Source organism: Dendroctonus ponderosae, unplaced genomic scaffold, assembly GCF_020466585.1.
Source record: "Dendroctonus ponderosae isolate FM_Combo_2020 unplaced genomic scaffold, Dpon_F_20191213v2 Dpon_F_20191213_1, whole genome shotgun sequence".
Taxonomy (NCBI): domain Eukaryota; kingdom Metazoa; phylum Arthropoda; class Insecta; order Coleoptera; family Curculionidae; genus Dendroctonus; species Dendroctonus ponderosae.
In genome coordinates, this window is record NW_026017110.1 from 48,420,324 (window position 1) to 48,436,611 (window position 16,288).

A 16,288-nucleotide genomic window follows, 5' to 3' on the forward strand; every position below is an offset into this window, starting at 1 on the left:
AATTTTGGGCGAGTTCTTATGGAAGTTTGGACTTTAAGCTGCCATAAAATCGCCAAAAATCCTCCAAATGCCTCATGGTTTTTGAAATATTGCTTCTTTTGCATGTTGGCGCGCATTTAGCACTAGTTGAGCCCAATGAATCTTCAAGAGCAAAAACTGACTATTTAAAATCTGCGAAAGTAAGTGTTAGCGACAATGAAGCCTGATGATGGCGAAATTTCGAAAAAATTTTACTCGGTTTCTACAAATTTGCGATCTTTGAACATGTCAACTGCTAAGTGAAAGTCTGACTTCAATTGGAGGTCAAATTTCGATTTTTTTCCCAAAATTTGACGGAAACCAAAAAAGGGCCAGTGGCTTGCTTACAGTTGATTTTAGGGCAAAAGTGAATACCAACATTTTTATGTGTATTTTCCCATTTTTTCAGTGGCGAGCTCCGAATTTGCCTCCCAATAAATATTTTTTTGGAAACAGCGTTTTTGACATTTTTGCAAAAACAAATTACCCGAGGGGAGTGAAAAAATTACCGTTCGAATTTATGAGAACATTCCAACTTTTGATCATGAGCAGCAGCTTTGGTAGGCTTGGTTTTGGAGAAAAAAATTAAGCTATGAAAATTAAGCAAAATTCTATGGTTTCGGTCCCATAAATTTTTGCCCCAAAAAAAAATTTTGTTTGTCGAAAATTTTCCAGTTTTGAACCACTCAATACTGCTAAGTAAAGCTGACCTCAATTGGCGAGTTTTTTTTCGAATCAATTTTGTTCAAAATGTTAACGTTTTTTGCAAAATTTCACCGAAAACCAAAAAAGCGCCAGTGGCTCGCTTTCGGTTGATTTTAGGGCAAAAGTTAATACAAACTTTTTCATGCTTATTTGGCATGGCATCACAATTTTGGAGATATAAATACATTTTTCAAAACAGCGTTTTTGGCATTTTGTTAAAAACAAATTACCCGAGGGGAGTGAAAAAACCAGCATTCGAATTTATGGAAACATTCGAACTTTTTATCAAGAGCAGCAGATTTTGGTAGGAAGCCGGATTTCGGAGGAAAAAAATGAACTATGAAAATTATGCAAAATTCTGTGATTACGGCCCGATCATAAATTTTGGAAATTTTTTGTTTCGTATCTCGAAAATTTCCTTTGGTAGAAAGCTTGTGATGAACAAAACAAATGCCCCGCTAACTTAATTTGTTTCGAAAAAATATTTTTGCACATTTTCTCTACCCTGAAAGTTCAAACCGCTCAGCCCTAATTTTCCTGCATATTCGAACAGATCCAGAGCCAAACATTTCTCATTTAACCTGCATGCAAAGTACATGAATCCAAATCCAGATCCATTCAGCTAATCGCGATCAAATCCGTCCATATTCACCAGGGGCGATTTCCGTGCCCACATTGCCCGATATACAAAGTTCGGATAATTGTTGGCGGTTAGTTTGACCAAAAAGTCCCGTGGGCATAACAGTTTTGATAATCTCGATCATTTCTATTTAAATATCGGCGTCCAGCTACGATTAAACTGGATCACTTTAACTAATGGCCTGCCAGTTTAGTGGGCCTCGTCACGTACACGTTACGTTAATTAATTAGTTTAAGTGATTGCGGTTCGAGTTAATGTTAAATCGATTTGATGAACAAATTAAGTGTTTTTTTGTGTGTTAATCCAGTGACGAAGGCAGTCTGGATTCGCCCAGTGACCATCCACCGATTTCCAGCAAGGAAAATCTTGAAAGTCTGGACGATCAAGCGAACAACACCAGCACGGACTGTCCGACATGCACAGGAAATAACATCCGCAGGTAAAACCCCCGAAAGTACATTAAGTTGCTGTTCTTTACGCTGTAGAGTAGAAACTCATAAAAAGTATATTCAATCAGATTCACTCAGAGTGAAAGTTTGCAGATAATGATTGATTTATTGATTGATGAAAGAGAAACATTGCTCAGAATTGAAGATCAACACGGTGTTTAGTGTAAATTAAACCATCGCATTTAATCATATTATTTTTGTGCACGCAGCTTTGCAGAACGATTGTTCAGTTTGAACCAGCAAACATGTAGTGCCTTTAGGTAAGACTCGTTGTGGTGTGTTTTTGTGTTTTTCGCAGCTTTAGATGTAACATGTTTTCGCTATTTTACCCTTGCAATCACTTCACACAGTCACCAGACATTTTATGTGTTCTTTTCAGCGTCGTAGAGGAACGTCCAAACGAAGAACTGATTGTGGCAGCAAAAAGCGGCAATCTCACCCAGGTAAGTTGAGCGCGAAGCGCCTCCTGATTCTTCAATATTCTTGGGGATCTTTCAGCTGAAAGAGCTGCACTCTAGAGGGTATTCGTTAAGAACGCGAGACTCTTCGGGGCAGATTCCCCTGCACCACGCAGCTCGGTACGGCCACAAAGACATGGTGAAATACATCATCAGCATCTCCCCCAATACGATCGACGACAAAGACATAAGCCTGTAAGTGCGCCCCAAAACCAAAGAGGCCCTAGTGAGTTTTTCTGTTCTATCCAGGGGCCAAACTGCGCTACACAAAGCGGCAGCCCATCGGTATCGGGATATTTGCTGCATGCTGGTAGCCAGAGGAGCCAAGCTGGACATTACCGACCATCGAGGAAACACGCCACGCATGTTGGCTATTCAAAGCGAAGATCTCGATCTGGCAGCCTATTTATTAAGTGAGTAGTTCCCCATTAAAGAAACTCATCTCATCTGAATTCCTGATGTGATTGCAGGTCAGGAACAATTCGAGCTGCTCTCTTCTGAAGATGGAACCGCTGTCTAGTGGCCATTAGAACCAAGCATTATATGGAAAGTTGTGATATTATAAAATAAAATACTATTTAGACGCGTAACTCGAATGATGTAAATATGATAGGTATATTTTTCGTCTGGTAGTTTGAGGCCTGGGAGCCTGGAGGAACAATTAGCTCTAGATTAGGTGTACATTTGAACATTTAAAGGCCAAATATTGCCCGCAAGTAGTAAACCGGCTCTAACTTTGTTGATTTTCGATTTAAAAAACTTTTCCTCGAATCTATTTTAGCACAGAATTTGGTCGGGGCTAGTAAGAGTATCTGCAACGACCAAAATCTACCACCACTAGTCAGTAGCAGTGTTTTATACATACCTACATATCACCTAGAAGGAACATTCCATGTAAATATCGCACCCAAAATTCAGATCATGGCAATAAAACGCGACATTAAAATCAATGTAAATAGGGAAATTTTAAGGAATTTTAGGCCTTCCAAACACTTTACCCAAGTCCTTGTAAAGCTTCTTCACTTTTATCCTATTTGGGTCGGAAAAAACCCATGAGTGAATGCAAGCTTTGCAAAGACTGGAATTTATATTTGGGGAGATTTTGCCAAATACTGAGCGAGTGATTTAGTTTTCTTCCCCGAAACTCGCCCAGTATTAGAAGCCCACCTAACTCATAATCAAATAATCAAAGCGCAAATGTGTATTTTTGTAAGCGATTTGTCTTCATTGAGTGAAGCTAAGCCCACTTATTCTTCGCCCAAGCTTCAGAAAAACCCAAGCTTGGACGAAAAACCCATGCTTAAACGCTTCATTTCTGAGCCTTCGAAGCATTTACGCATGCTAAACTGTACTGGAAGGCTTCATCCAATCCAGGCCCGAGTGCATGAGCTCTATTCTCTAAGATATTTGTACTTAATGGACTGTCCTCAAAAAGCCCCAGTTTTCGGGACAGTTCGTATTAATGAAGAAATTTCAGTTTTTCTAATTTGGTGACCATTAATCGTGCATTGCAAATGGGATTTGAAGAACTAGTAGATTTAGGATTCTTGGAAATGACACGGTCATTTTGTTGCTGTTAGTCCTAGAGGTAGCCGATAAGAGTTTAACATTGTTAAGGGTTTCGTAGAAGCACTATTTGAAAAATATCTGAATTTTATAAATTCTACTCTAATTTAATTCAATTAACTATTTTAAGAGCAATTTAACAGATAATGTAACGTTAATCGCAATCTAGACTGTAAGCGTGTACATTTTAATCAAATACAATCTCGCTCGATTCTTTCACTAGTTCTTTAGAAAGAAATGTGATCTAAAAATCTAGTTTTAAATCTTAATAAAGTAATACTATTTTTTGTAATTGATGTAAGCCAAGTTTAGCGGGTTTCACCGTTTCAACTGGTTTACATCTACTTTTGTGATAATCCTACTACGAGTTGTTGTAAATAATTAAGATGCTAAGTTTTTTCGGTTTAACTCACACAGTCACAAGGCGTCTGATCTGTTTGCAGACCAGTGAGCAGAGAATTAGTCACTCTGTATATATAAGAAGCTTGTTCGAAGAATGTTCGATTAAATTGCCCAAGATGGTTGAACTTCTGATTCAAAAACCGGTTTTGTTTTAATCTAAACACTCTCTGCTCGCTGAACTTGTTAAATTCCCGACGAAATCTTATGAAAAACGTTTTACAAAGCTGTAACTTTAAGCCTCTAAGTTGGAAAACAAGGAAGCTTTCTCCTTGCACCAAAAGCAACCTAAACAGGGTCTGTCCTACATGCGCTCTTTCGATTATCAATTTTTTCTTTTCGGTTTGTTCGTGTTACAAATTTTCCAAATCTTCTGACTACTTGCAAGAGATTGAAACCCAAGGGTCCAAAATATATGTCTGGGACACTGACTATTTCCGCGAAAATTCTTTCAATACCAAAACAGTTTCCTACCAGTAGTTACGTAGAAGATTCCACGCACTTTATTTACATTTTTGCAATATCTACTAATAAATATAATTCTTAATATTAAGTGGATGCAGAAGCAGGGAAATTTCATTGGGGGATTTAGTGTCCACACGACCCTCAGTGCGAATGATCGGTGTTTGTTGGGTCGGCGGTAGGAATTTGGTCCTGACGTTTCGCCAACATGCATGGCCGGCACCTTCAGAGATGTCCAAATACTCCAAATTCCTATCAACGACGAGCTAATAAAGCGTTTTTTTAACGCTAAGTGTTCTAGTGAGGTTTTTGTCTAATACAGGCATTTTGCATCTGAATTGTAGTTTCATTTTCCGCCAATAAAACACGGTAGAACATCGGATATATTTTTACTCTATAAACACAAAAGCTGCAAGTAACTCTAAAGTTGCTCACGACTTAAAGGTGTTTGTTAATTTAACATGAGCTACGACTTTGACTCTATGTAAAAAAACCCTTAGTCTCTTTCGTCGTGTTTTCTTCTGTTGGGTGTTAGAGCCGTGGGTTTTCTCTATATAAATCTCTAAAAAAATAATAAATGAAAGCCTCTACCTGCTTTATCTCCAAAGATATCGAATATTCTATACGCGCCGGTTAAAAGCCGGATAATCAACATTGAACTAAGCTTTAAATTTCTCTCTCTATGTTAAGAAAACCGTCGCTTTTATAGTGTTTGTTTGCCTTTCCAGTTGTTACAGCCTCATGTTTGCTCTATATAACCACCAATTTGCAAGCATCTGTGTGCCCTTGTTCTATAGTTATCGAATATTTTACAGGCGCTTGTTAAAAGCTCGACAACCAACATTGAACTGAGCGTTATTTTTGACTCTCTATCATAAGCAAACTGTTGCTTTCAAAGTGTTTGCTTTTCCGGTTGTTAGAGCCTCATGTTTTTTCTACATGAAATCCAAATTTAAAGTATCTATCAGCTCCATTTTTAAAGTTACCGAATATTTTATTTGCGCTTGTGAAAACCGGAACAGTCATCAGCGAAATAATTCTTTAATTTGACTCTCTATGAAAAGCGACCAGTAACTTTCATAATGTTTGCTTTTGCAGGTCTTAGAGCCGCATGTTTGCTCTATATAACCACCAAGTTTCATGCATCTGACTGCTCTATTTCCACAGTAATTGAATATTTTACAAGCGCTTGTTAAAACGTGGGCAATCAGCGACCAACTCTTAAGTTGGTCGCTCTATAAAAACACTCTTCGTCCCTACAGTATTTGCATCTACAAGCATTGGAGCCTCATGTTTGCTCTACATAATCACTCATTTTCAAGCATCTGTCTGCCCTAGTTCTAAAGTTACCGAATATTTTAGTCGCGCTTGTGAAAACCTGAACGGTCAACAGTGGAAATAATTCTTGAATTTGACTCTCTATGAAAAGCGACCAGTAACTTTCATAATGTTTGCTTTTGCAGGTCTTAGAGCCGCATGTTTGCTCTGTACAACTACCAAGTTTCAAGCATCTGCCTGCTCTATTTCCACAGTAATCGAATATTTTACAAGCGCTTGTTAAAACGTGAGCAATCAGCGACCAACTCATAACTTTGTCGCTCTATAAAAACACTCTTTGTCCCTACAGTATTTGCATCTACAGGCATGGAGCCTCATGTTTGCTCTATATCACAATTAATTTTCAAGCATGTGTCTGCCCTAGTTCTAAAGTTACCAAATATTTTACTCGCGCTTGTGAAAACCTGAACTGTCAACAGTGAAATAATTCTTGAATTTGACTCTCTATGTAAAGCGACCAGTCTTCCATAATGTATGCTTTCACAGGTCTTAGAGCCTCATCTTTGCTCTATATAACCACCAATTTGCAACTCCAAACCAACTCTTAACTTTGTCGCTCTATAAAAACACTCTTTGTCCCTACAGTATTGGCATCTACAGGCATTGGAGCCTCATGTTTGCTCTATATAACCACCCATTTTCAAGCATCTGTCTGCTCTAGTTCTAAAGTTACCGAATATTTTATTCGCCTATGTGAAAACCTGAGCGGTCAACAGTGAAATAACTCTTGAATTTGACTCTCTATCAAAAGCGACCAGTCTCTTTCACAATGTTTGCTTTTGCAGACCTTAGAGCCTCATATATGCTCTATATAACCACCAATTTTCAAGCATCTGTCTGCTGTATTTCCACAGTAATCGAATATTTTACAAGCGCTTGTTAAAAGCCTGCCAATCAGCGACCAACTCTTAACTTTGTCGCTCTATAAAAACACACTCTTCGTCCCTACAGTATTTGCATCTAGGCATTGGATCCTCATGTTTGCTCTAACTGTAGACCAAATTTCAAGTCTCTACCTGCCGTATTTCCGAAGACAGAAAATCACAGCTGGCCAAACCGCAAAGTTCTAGTGAGTTTTCAAATCATCTGAACAGAAGTTTAATCTTCTGCCAATAAAACAAAACTCTATAGAATATCATATGTTTATTGGGTTGAAATAGCATACAAATCAAGCAGCATACGTATAAAAATTGAAAAGCAAAATGCACTTTCTCGTGGTCTGGATCGCAACCCCTTTAAGGCTTGCAGTGGTTCAAATATCTGGGATAGAGACAAACCTCCCTAATGTGGTAGCGGTTCAACAGCCAGCAGAGGAACCGTTCCAGCCCCAAGCCGTAACCTCCATGAGGACACGTTCCATATTTTCGCTGGTCGGTGTACCAGAAGTAAGGCGCCGGATCAATTCCCTCACGCTTGTAACTGTTAAGAAAAGTAAGCAAACTCTGAAACAGATTTTTCCTGGGTTAAAACCCCGATCAGCTTACCCTTCCAGCAGTTCCTCCGAGTCCCAGATCCTCATTGACCCCCCGACGATTTCGCCTACGTTGGGCAGCAAAACGTCCACGCTTTCCGTCAACCGCACGTCCTCAGGACATTTGCTCATGTAGAACGACTTGATGTTGGCTGGAAACCGGCACAGCATAATCGGCTTGTTTATTTCGTCAGTCATTTTTCGCTCAGGCATCTCTGGAATATCCTTAAAACGTTCCGTCAATTAGTGAAAGCTCTACTCTGGCTTCAAACGAGCGCGAAACTTCGGAGCAACGGCAGATATCAGCTCTCTGCAACAAAATTTACCTCTCCAAATTCGTAAAACGATCCATCCTCCTTGGTGATGTTGTGCTCCTTCAAGTAGTCAATAGCATCCGAGTAGTTCATTCGCATGAACGGACGCGTGGGCACTTGGAAGTTGGGGTTGAGTTCGCGCACGATTTCCCCATAGGGAGACTTTAACACGCGATCCACCACATCGCAAATCAGATCCTCCAGCCGATCGAGTAAGTCGTTAAAGGAAATAAATGGACATTCAGCTTCAACGTGCGTGTATCTGCAAAATAACCTCAATTAAGGGTGAAAGTTGTGGGCAAAAACCCGACTAACTCGGCCAGATGTCTTCTGGTTCTGCTCTGTTCCGCTCTGAAGCTCTCTGCAATGCAATAGACGTCCCCCATTGAAGGCAGGCAGGTTTCCAGGTAAAGTTGCGAGCTTTGGGTCAGGTAGGCTTCCTCCCTAAAAGCGAACATCCAGGGTCCAAAACCGGGGGAAAACAGAAGTTTAGAGAACTCACCCGAAATAGTCCAGCTTGAACAAGGTGGAGCCGCCTTCGACTTGCGTCTGGACAATAGAGGGCGGGGTCACTTCGCAGTATCCCCTATCCAAGTAATGGTCCCTGGAAGCAGCAAAATCAGCACCAAATTAAAGCGGAGTTGAGGGATGCATTCACCTGAAAGCCTGCAGCAACACGGACCGCATTCGCAGCACTTTCGACGTGTTTTCTCCCCTGATCATTATGTGGCGGTTTTCCGCCTGGACATCAGGCAGAGCTTCTTCGTTCAGGAGTGAATCGGCTCCTCCAGGAGGCGCCAGCCCGATCAACTCCCAATAGTCCACGTGCAACTCATGGCCGCCTGGAGCCTTGAATAGGTTCCAGTTAAGACTATAGTTGGGCGGGAGTTTTCAACTCACTGTTTTGCCTTCAGGAACTTGCTTTAGGGTGCCAAACAGCAAAACAGTGGACTCGGTTTGCAAAACCAGCGCGTTGTAGGTGCTACAAAGCTGGTTGCTCAGAATACACTGAAGGAACCCAGAGCCGTCTCTCAGAGTGATAAACATGAGGTTTTTGCCCTGGCGGCGCAGCCTGTGGACCCATCCGTTGAGCTTTACCCGTTTCTCTCGGTATTTTTGCCCTGCAACAAAAACGTTAAGCGATTGAAGCTATTGAGCATTGAAAAAATTACCGTTGGAAATCCTGATTTTCGTTGCCGCTGGCAGGCTTTTGTCCTCTTCAATGACGATTTTTTTGGCATCCTCCAGATTTTTGGCCCGCCGCTCCGCGTCCTCTTCATCCTGCTTGGTTTTGTCCGCCTGCTTGTGCCGGTCCCTGACCTGCACGAGAAAATCGGCTGGTTATCGCTAGAACCTACACCCAAACCGAGTAGTTACCCAAATCTTCTGAATTTTTTTCAGTTGCGATTTTGCAGCCACTTCAAATTTCACGCCCGCCTGTTTTCCATCCGCGTAGATGGTGGGAAAAGGCTCGCTTCCTGCTGAACGCATCGCCTGCAGGATGGTCTTGAACGGTTTGGTTTCAGAACCGTCGCCGTTTGCATCGTCTCCTGATCTCTCAGAAGTGTAGATTGCTGAGGATTTTTTTTATTATTCTCGTTGCTCAGTACAGCGGAGTGTGAACAACTTACCTGTTTTTTCTTGGCCGCCCGACATCTTGCTTAGACTGGTTGGAAACTGAAAAATTATGCACTTAATTAGACACACACAGAAAACGACTAGAATATTTGAATGCCCGCAAAACTGCGCTTAGAATCTTGTACACGCCGTCGAGTGAACGTTGACCTAATCACAATCTACTGTTGAAGTGAGCAAATTATGGCAATTTATCTGCAAAACAAGACGAGACAAACTCGCGTAGAGTTCCTGTTAAACTAAACCACACACGTAAACGCCTGGATTTTTATATGGATGTGCTGGGGGAAAGTACCGCAGCGCTTCATGTGCTTCCCCAAGCAAATAAAATTCGTTCCATTTTTAACTCCTGGGTTTTGGTTGTTTACCGAACAATCTCCATAGATAATTCGTCGCAAAACGCAATAGATAAGCAATAAACCGTGGTCAAACAGACGTCGTCGTAGTAAAGCTGGCAGAAAAGTAGACAATGCAAGCTCGTTATCTGCAACATTTACAGTAGCATTACTGCCTTGTTTGGACAAAACCACTGTTGCAGCAGCAATCGTTTGGCTGATGCAACAATGAGGAAAAGTTCACATTTTTGCGGAAAAAATCGGGGCTAAAAACCCTACAAGTCACTGCGACACTTCTATGTTTGAACTTCAAAAGGGGGCCCCCAATTGAGCTTCTAAACCTGGCAGAACTCCCAGATGATCAAAGGGGTGAAAACGCATGAAAACCATGGAAATCAGGGAGCTCTGCATAGATTTAAGAGCAGCTTCTCCAAAACAGCTGTAAATAGTTAGGGCCGGTCCAAAACAGCGCACATGGATGGCTGATGCAATAAATGATCTCAATAACCCCCATTTTTTAAATAAAACCTTCAGCAATTTCCATTGAAACTTTCATTGGCACTTTGGGAAAACTACTCACTTAACAGTTTCACTTACCTGAGTTTCAACTGAAACAGTTTAGCAGGACAATTGGGGTTTTTTCCCTACCAAATAATCTACCGGTGACAGTGACATCGTCACAGTTGCCAGTCGATGAGGAAACTCTGGGAAATCCCCTGAAAAACAGCTTCGAATGTGGAATATCAAAGCTCCAATAAAACTGGGTTGAAACACCCGGCAACCGCGCACTAGCTCAAATTGTCAATGTTTGACACAGACAAATTTCGAGGTTAATTACACAGCCTAGGCAGGACAGGAATCTTTGGGGCCCCAAAACACTCCCAATAAAGCACAATGTCCACGCTTGCAGCCCCAGTACGAGTCTCGCCAGTTATCAAAGTAAGTTCCTTAGATTAATCAGTGGTTTAGCCTCCATTGAAATCCCCAATCAAAGATTAAAAGCATTATGTAATGCGGTTGATACAGTTTTTCAGATGGAGCCTTTTGGGAACGGGCGTCGTTTACGGAGCCTTCCACCAGAGCAGGTTAGGCAAGAAAGAAGCAGCGCTTCGCGAAGCCGAGGCGAAACAGAAAATCATCAGGGACGAGAAGCTGGCCATTGAGAAGAAGCTGGCAGCAGATCGGGAAATCCAGGAGCTGGAGGCTTTGGCCAAGTAGATTTTGAATATTGGTAGTGCTAAGCGAATAAACGGTTGTTCCATGTAAGGCCACACTTTAAAATATAGTTCAGTGATTTGATAGTTTAGATTTAATTATTACTGATTTCCTTAAGCACTTTCAGCCACAGTGACTGTGTCCGATTGTTCATCATTTACGAGTATATTCGTCGTCACTTCTGTTGTCAGTTTGTCTTCGGCATCGCTTTCTGAGGACGATTGTTCTTCTTCAGACGACACATGATATTCACCTAGCTCCTGCTTTTCAACGTATCTGGAGCCAAACAGTTCAAAATACACTTTAGAGTAAAGGTAGAGGCGTTATTTGATGAGTTCTTCGCACTTTAAATTCGCGGTGCTCTTCAAGCCTCCACTAGAAACCCGATTGAGGTTTAAAAGCGCGAAAAACTCATCGGTTCACTTAATCAAAGGGGCATTTAACTGTACCTCTGGTAGAGCTGGTCGAGCTTTTCCTTGCCTTGTGTATAGTTTTTCTTGAGGGTGTTTTCCAGCGCCACATCTTTGGAAGCAGGATCCGAAGTCAAGTCGATGAAATCCAAGTGGGAGTCGTACAACTCTTGCCGGCGCTTTTTCTGTAAAATGCTGCCCAAGTGCTTGAAGCATTTTTCGCCTGAAATTTTTCAAAATTCTAAAAAATAATCATTTTTTTGAAGTTAAACACTAACTTTCCACTTTAATGCACTGCACACTGAGGTTCAATTTCTCATTGGTGACCACTTTTTTTATGCACTTTTCCACTTCGTAGTAACTAGGAAATTCCACACTGTTCCGATACTTCCTGCTCAGGGCCTGGTTGATTGCGTTGTATTTTGAGTGCACAAATTGGATTTTATCGTAAATTGCTCTGCCACTTTGCGGGTTGCGCCTGATATACTCGCAGTACTTTGCATAAACTTTCTTCAGCTTTTTCTGATACCTGCGAAAAATCCATTAACGCCTAGAACTAGGTAAAAAGGACCATGTTTCTGACCTATCACACATCAAATACGCGGAGTTCTCATCGGCGTCAAAGTCCACCTCTGCTTCATCCAGCTGTTTGATTTTTTTCCTTAATAACTTGATAATTTTCTCCAGCCTCTTCACCTTGGGTAAATGATCTGCCTCGATCTCTATAGTGCTGTTATGGATGTACGATTTGAGGCTCCCATAAACCTTGTGAAATCCTATGACTGTTTTATTGGCAGCATCGGCATTTGGGACGTTTTGGATTGTTTCTGTGGTTTCCTTCAGCATGGCCAAGAAGCCCTTTTCGTTCACATGGGAGGCGCTTTTTTGAAAGTACTTTCTCATAATGAGCAGTTTTTTAGGCAAGACTTCTTCGAACTCGGAGCCTACCAGTTTAGCCTTCACAGACTCTAAGAACGCTTCAAATAGAGCATTTGCCTCGGCAAAGTCACTCTAAATAGAACAAAAGCTTTACACACGGCTACCAAAATGGGCTCTAATATACCTCGTCTTCCAATGTCTGCGTCTCTGAGGCAGTAATCACTGAAGTTGTGAGAGCCTCGGAAGTTTCTCCATCTAAATCTTGGATTGAAACATCCATCCACTGATGAGAATCCGTTGAGGCTTGCACAGAGGTATCGGGCTGTGCCCCATTTGTGACCACAGTAACTGATTTTTTAGTTAGGGCTGTTTCAGTGTCACTGTCACTATCAATGACCAATACTTTGTTGGGGCTCCTCTTGCGCTTGGCAGGCTTGTTTTCCTCATCATCATCATCAAACAACATGATAAGTTCCGGACTTTTATCAGCACCAGATGGAGATTTTTCGGAGCCAACCATCTGAATCTCATCATCCGAGTCCAGGGTAACAGTGTCGATTTTTTTATCCTTGGGAACCATCGTCAGGGTGACTTGGGGCTCCGGTGGATCATACCGTTTCAGTTTCTAGAAAAAACTTTGTTTCTGATACTTGCCCCCCAGTCACTCGGTGACAATTGGTACCTTATCTGGTGGCTGATCGGTTTCTTCCTCATCTGAACTCAATGCAATGACCGATTCTAGCATTTTTTCGCTGGAGTTCCCTATTTTGCTGGAGTGGAGCTGTCTTCAAAATGGGCTTTGAATGCCAGCGGATAAACATTGGCTTCTTCTAGGTTATGTAGGTGCTGACTGACAAGTTCTACTGTACAGGTTGTAGCTTTGTTATTCTTTACCCTACAGTCTGGTACTAGGATTGCCGCTTTGCCCATTAAGACTATGCTCGCCTTATAGAAAATCTCGTAACAAACAACATTTTTCCTATACGTTTTTCGACCTAATGCCTTTTTCCAGGACTTTTCTCCCTCTGAAATTCACCAATCCAAAACAGAGCAACGGTCGCCATAATGGTTCAGCTCTTTGCGCCGGCGTGCCAGTAGAAATGTTTCGCATAGTTGTCAGTACTATATTACCACTTCCTTAACCTTTTCATGTAAACAAATCATTTAATATAAAATAGATAGTAATTAGTAATACCCAGATGATATACAGGGTCCGTCTTTGGGAGCTTACACTAGAAGTATTCTCCAAACGGAAACTACCAGAGTTCTGAAACTTTCAATACAAGGTAATGATGTTGGTGCCATAGAGTAAGTAAAATATTATTTTACTTTCTCTATAGTTGGTGCTAACCCATCTAAACTATTTTCAAGGCGGTACCACTTCAGGTTATACCGGAAGTAGGTACTTACTCGCTTCTTTTAAATGGAATACCCTGTATATTATTACATTTTCGGGTTCTCTGTCGGATTTTTGGGTCATTTTGTTAGATGAACTAGGTACGAAATTTCAATCGTTGTGGAATAATATCTATTTTTCCAAAAAAATTGACAGGTGGGGGCTTGGAAATAATTCGTTGTTCCGCCTATTTAGGTCAATCAATTTGAATATAACTTTAGCCTGTTGTAGTCGAAGGTGCCATCTCTTAATGTGCAAAAAATGAGCTTTGCATCTCTTATAAAAAAGAAGTTATGGAAAATTAAACTTGACTGTCAAAAAAGGCATATTACCCGAAAGATGCAAAGGGAAATCCCTATTTCTTTCTATTCAGATCGATTTAGTGACGAAAGTTAAGGCAAGTTTATAAAAAGGTTTATGAGGCTAAACGTAACAGTTTCATAGTTATTTTCAATAGTCTTTGTCGGCAGATTAATTGTAACACCGCGCAAAAGTTGATGACGCGAATCAACAGAACAGAGACGTAATTTTATATTCATTTGCAGTAGAAGGTAATTTTAGAAGCCAATTTTCAAAACTTTGATTCTACTCAAAAAAGACAGGAATTTTCACACAAAAATTTGATTTTTTGGAGAAAAGCATCCCCTTTCCTGTGGCCAATATCTTTTCACCTCATTTAACTCTGAAAATAAAATATTTTGAATTTGTACCTGCTGATCAGAGACGACTAGCAGGCAAATTTCAAAGCCAATTTGAAAAAGTCTTAGTTCAAGAAAAAGTGCTTTTGTGACAAAAAATCCTGTTACGTCCCTTTACGTCAACTTTAAAAATATCGAGATTTTTGCTTCCAAATTGCGATTATTGGAAAGAAATATGCTCTTTACAGTGACGTGACAACTACCTTTCGAGCTCATTTTATTATAAGTCTATTATAAGGCAGTTTTGCACGGTAGTTTTAAAATTCGCCTTGATTCAAGGAAAGGTGCAATTTCGAAAAAAATTCATGGCACAAAACCTATGCTACTATGAAGTACCTATGCTGCTTTGAGGGAAATAACAGGCCTTTCTGGGGGTTGCGTATTTGAGGAGGAAAAAAATGGGTGAAATTTCGTCTACCAAACAGTGGCTTTAGTAGGCAGGTTTGTAAGCCAATTTTCAAAAAATTGTCCCCACTGAAACTAAACTTTTCTCCAAAATTCCAAGATTCTCCAAAAATAATTGAGATTTTTAGAAAAAAACACATGCTCTTTCCAGGAGCGTCCACATTTGTTTCTAGTTTATTCGACATAGTAGATGAAATATTATTAAATTGCATCTGCTGAACACTGGCCATTAGTGGGCAAATTTGAATGCTTGCTTTTAAAAATTCGCCTTTTCCCAATTGGGCGATTTCAGAAAAATCTTTGCAAAATATGGAAAAAGTCTGCTCGTTCCAGCGAGATAAATAAAATTTTTGCCGCTATAATGGCGCGAGCAGAGAAAAGCATATATAAATCCGGATCTAGCTTGAATTTGAGTTTGATCTTTAGGCGGCTTTTGAACAACATATCAAGCCGCACGAGCTCAAAATTTCATAAAAATAGAGCAAAAGTCTGATCTGAGAACTTCTGAGAGTTTTGCTGCGATCACATCTTCAACGCGAATTTTTGACTCATTCTCCAAACCAAAAATCATGCTTTAGCGCGATTGATGTGAAAATTCAAGCGCTGTCAAACACGTGATTCTTATATAGGGTGTGAAAGTTTCAAGTTGCTACATGCTCTAAATGGGAAGTTATGAATTTTTAAAGTAAAGCGTGCGGTTTATTAAAAGTGCCCATTTTCCGTCGCTCTTGATAGTGCAATCAAAGTGAAGCATTCACAAATCATGGCATATTTTGCGAATGGTTTACTTTGATTCTGGTGGATCTGCTAAAAATTGTGCAGCCTCACACAATAGATCAGGCTGAAAAGGTTTTCATGTTTTATGACAATTAGCAAACGATTGACCGGAGAGCGAGTATCCCATGCTCGGCGTTGTTTGCTTATCTTTACCCGACATAGCAACTGTGTTTACGCTAAATTTCCAAACTGGATCGATCGCGGACTGGAAACTTGTAGAAAATCGTCAATAAGAAAAAAACTGAACTCGAACAGCATAGCAATGCAATGAGTCACCCAAAGGGCCAGCGAGCGAATTTTATGCTTTGCCGAGCGCGAAGACTTAAAAAAAAACAATTTCTTAGATTATGGACTTTATTACAAGACTACGTTCGTACACGACGGTTAGTTGTATAAAGACAAAGATTGCCGGTTTGCACTACTACTTATACTATTCTCCTATCTCTAATACAGTTAAGTCAGCATAGTGTCATGGGTGCTGATCTCGTAGTATTATACAGGGGCATCACTGTGTAGGAATATATAACTAGCGAAACGATTATATCATAATCTAAGTTCTGTACCTCGGTGCGTTTTTTATGTGATCAACACCTTAAGTTCGCACGAGTTTTATCGGAAATCTGAAATAGTTCGTCGGTTCTTTGTTCATAAACGGGATAAAAGTGTTTAGTGCCAATTTAGTGCCATTTAGGCACGAACGGTCCTTTCACCGGTCATC

At 40.6% G+C, this 16,288-nt stretch overlaps 4 protein-coding genes across 10 annotated transcripts in view; 2 read left to right on the forward strand and 2 right to left on the reverse strand.

The window, feature by feature from the left end:
* Positions 1-5,035, forward strand: part of LOC109535832 (eye-specific diacylglycerol kinase) — a 93,928-nt gene extending 88,893 nt beyond the window's left edge. For 6 of the 7 annotated variants that reach the window (XM_019901838.2, XM_019901840.2, XM_048670429.1 and 3 more), the window contains 6 exons: positions 1,671-1,802; positions 2,022-2,072; positions 2,192-2,255; positions 2,311-2,465; positions 2,520-2,683; positions 2,741-5,035. In XM_019901838.2, coding sequence (XP_019757397.1) covers positions 1,671-1,802; positions 2,022-2,072; positions 2,192-2,255; positions 2,311-2,465; positions 2,520-2,683; positions 2,741-2,790 — 616 coding nt within the window. In that variant the 3' untranslated portion in view covers positions 2,791-5,035. The remainder of the gene's footprint in view (positions 1-1,670; positions 1,803-2,021; positions 2,073-2,191; positions 2,256-2,310; positions 2,466-2,519; positions 2,684-2,740) is intronic. The other variant, XM_048670430.1, reaches the window with a different exon arrangement.
* A 2,126-nt stretch (positions 5,036-7,161) lies between these two features.
* On the reverse strand, positions 7,162-10,496 carry LOC109535850 (asparagine--tRNA ligase, cytoplasmic). The gene is made up of 11 exons (XM_019901864.2): positions 10,388-10,496; positions 9,452-9,497; positions 9,198-9,394; positions 8,993-9,140; positions 8,721-8,941; positions 8,479-8,669; positions 8,323-8,424; positions 8,136-8,264; positions 7,833-8,082; positions 7,520-7,731; positions 7,162-7,454 (listed from the first exon to the last, which is right to left on the reverse strand). Exons 2-11 carry the CDS (start codon positions 9,474-9,476, stop codon positions 7,271-7,273), a joined length of 1,659 nt encoding a protein of 552 aa, XP_019757423.1. The 5' UTR covers positions 9,477-9,497; positions 10,388-10,496; the 3' UTR covers positions 7,162-7,270.
* Positions 10,497-10,555: 59 nt separating this feature from the next.
* Positions 10,556-11,091, forward strand: LOC109535852 (ATP synthase subunit e, mitochondrial). The gene is made up of 2 exons (XM_019901866.2): positions 10,556-10,729; positions 10,817-11,091. Exons 1-2 carry the CDS (start codon positions 10,685-10,687, stop codon positions 11,006-11,008), a joined length of 237 nt encoding a protein of 78 aa, XP_019757425.2. The 5' UTR covers positions 10,556-10,684; the 3' UTR covers positions 11,009-11,091.
* On the reverse strand, positions 11,085-13,400 carry LOC109535851. Its single transcript, XM_019901865.2, has 6 exons — positions 12,977-13,400; positions 12,479-12,919; positions 11,999-12,426; positions 11,694-11,944; positions 11,455-11,638; positions 11,085-11,281 (listed from the first exon to the last, which is right to left on the reverse strand). The coding sequence occupies exons 1-6, from the start codon at positions 13,037-13,039 to the stop codon at positions 11,119-11,121; spliced, it is 1,530 nt and encodes a 509-aa protein (XP_019757424.2). The 5' UTR covers positions 13,040-13,400; the 3' UTR covers positions 11,085-11,118.
* Positions 13,401-16,288: the final 2,888 nt, after the last annotated feature.

Excerpts from the sequence above, each read along its gene's own strand:
- LOC109535850 (XM_019901864.2), bottom strand. The coding sequence starts at position 9,476 with ATGTCGGGCGGCCAAGAAAAAACAG. Across the intron at positions 8,083-8,135 it reads ACCAGAAGACATCTGGCCGA|ATACACGCACGTTGAAGCTG; the intron begins GTTAGTCGGGTT and ends GTTATTTTGCAG. Across the intron at positions 7,732-7,832 it reads CGTTTTACGAATTTGGAGAG|GATATTCCAGAGATGCCTGA; the intron begins GTAAATTTTGTT and ends GAACGTTTTAAG.
- LOC109535851 (XM_019901865.2), bottom strand. The coding sequence starts at position 13,039 with ATGCTAGAATCGGTCATTGCATTGAGTTCAGATGAGGAAGAAACCGAT. Across the intron at positions 11,639-11,693 it reads GCAGTGCATTAAAGTGGAAA|GCGAAAAATGCTTCAAGCAC; the intron begins GTTAGTGTTTAA and ends GAAAAATTTCAG. Across the intron at positions 11,282-11,454 it reads CTCGACCAGCTCTACCAGAG|ATACGTTGAAAAGCAGGAGC; the intron begins GTACAGTTAAAT and ends GTTTGGCTCCAG.
- LOC109535852 (XM_019901866.2), top strand. The coding sequence starts at position 10,685 with ATGTCCACGCTTGCAGCCCCAGTACGAGTCTCGCCAGTTATCAAA. Across the intron at positions 10,730-10,816 it reads GAGTCTCGCCAGTTATCAAA|TTTTTCAGATGGAGCCTTTT; the intron begins GTAAGTTCCTTA and ends CGGTTGATACAG.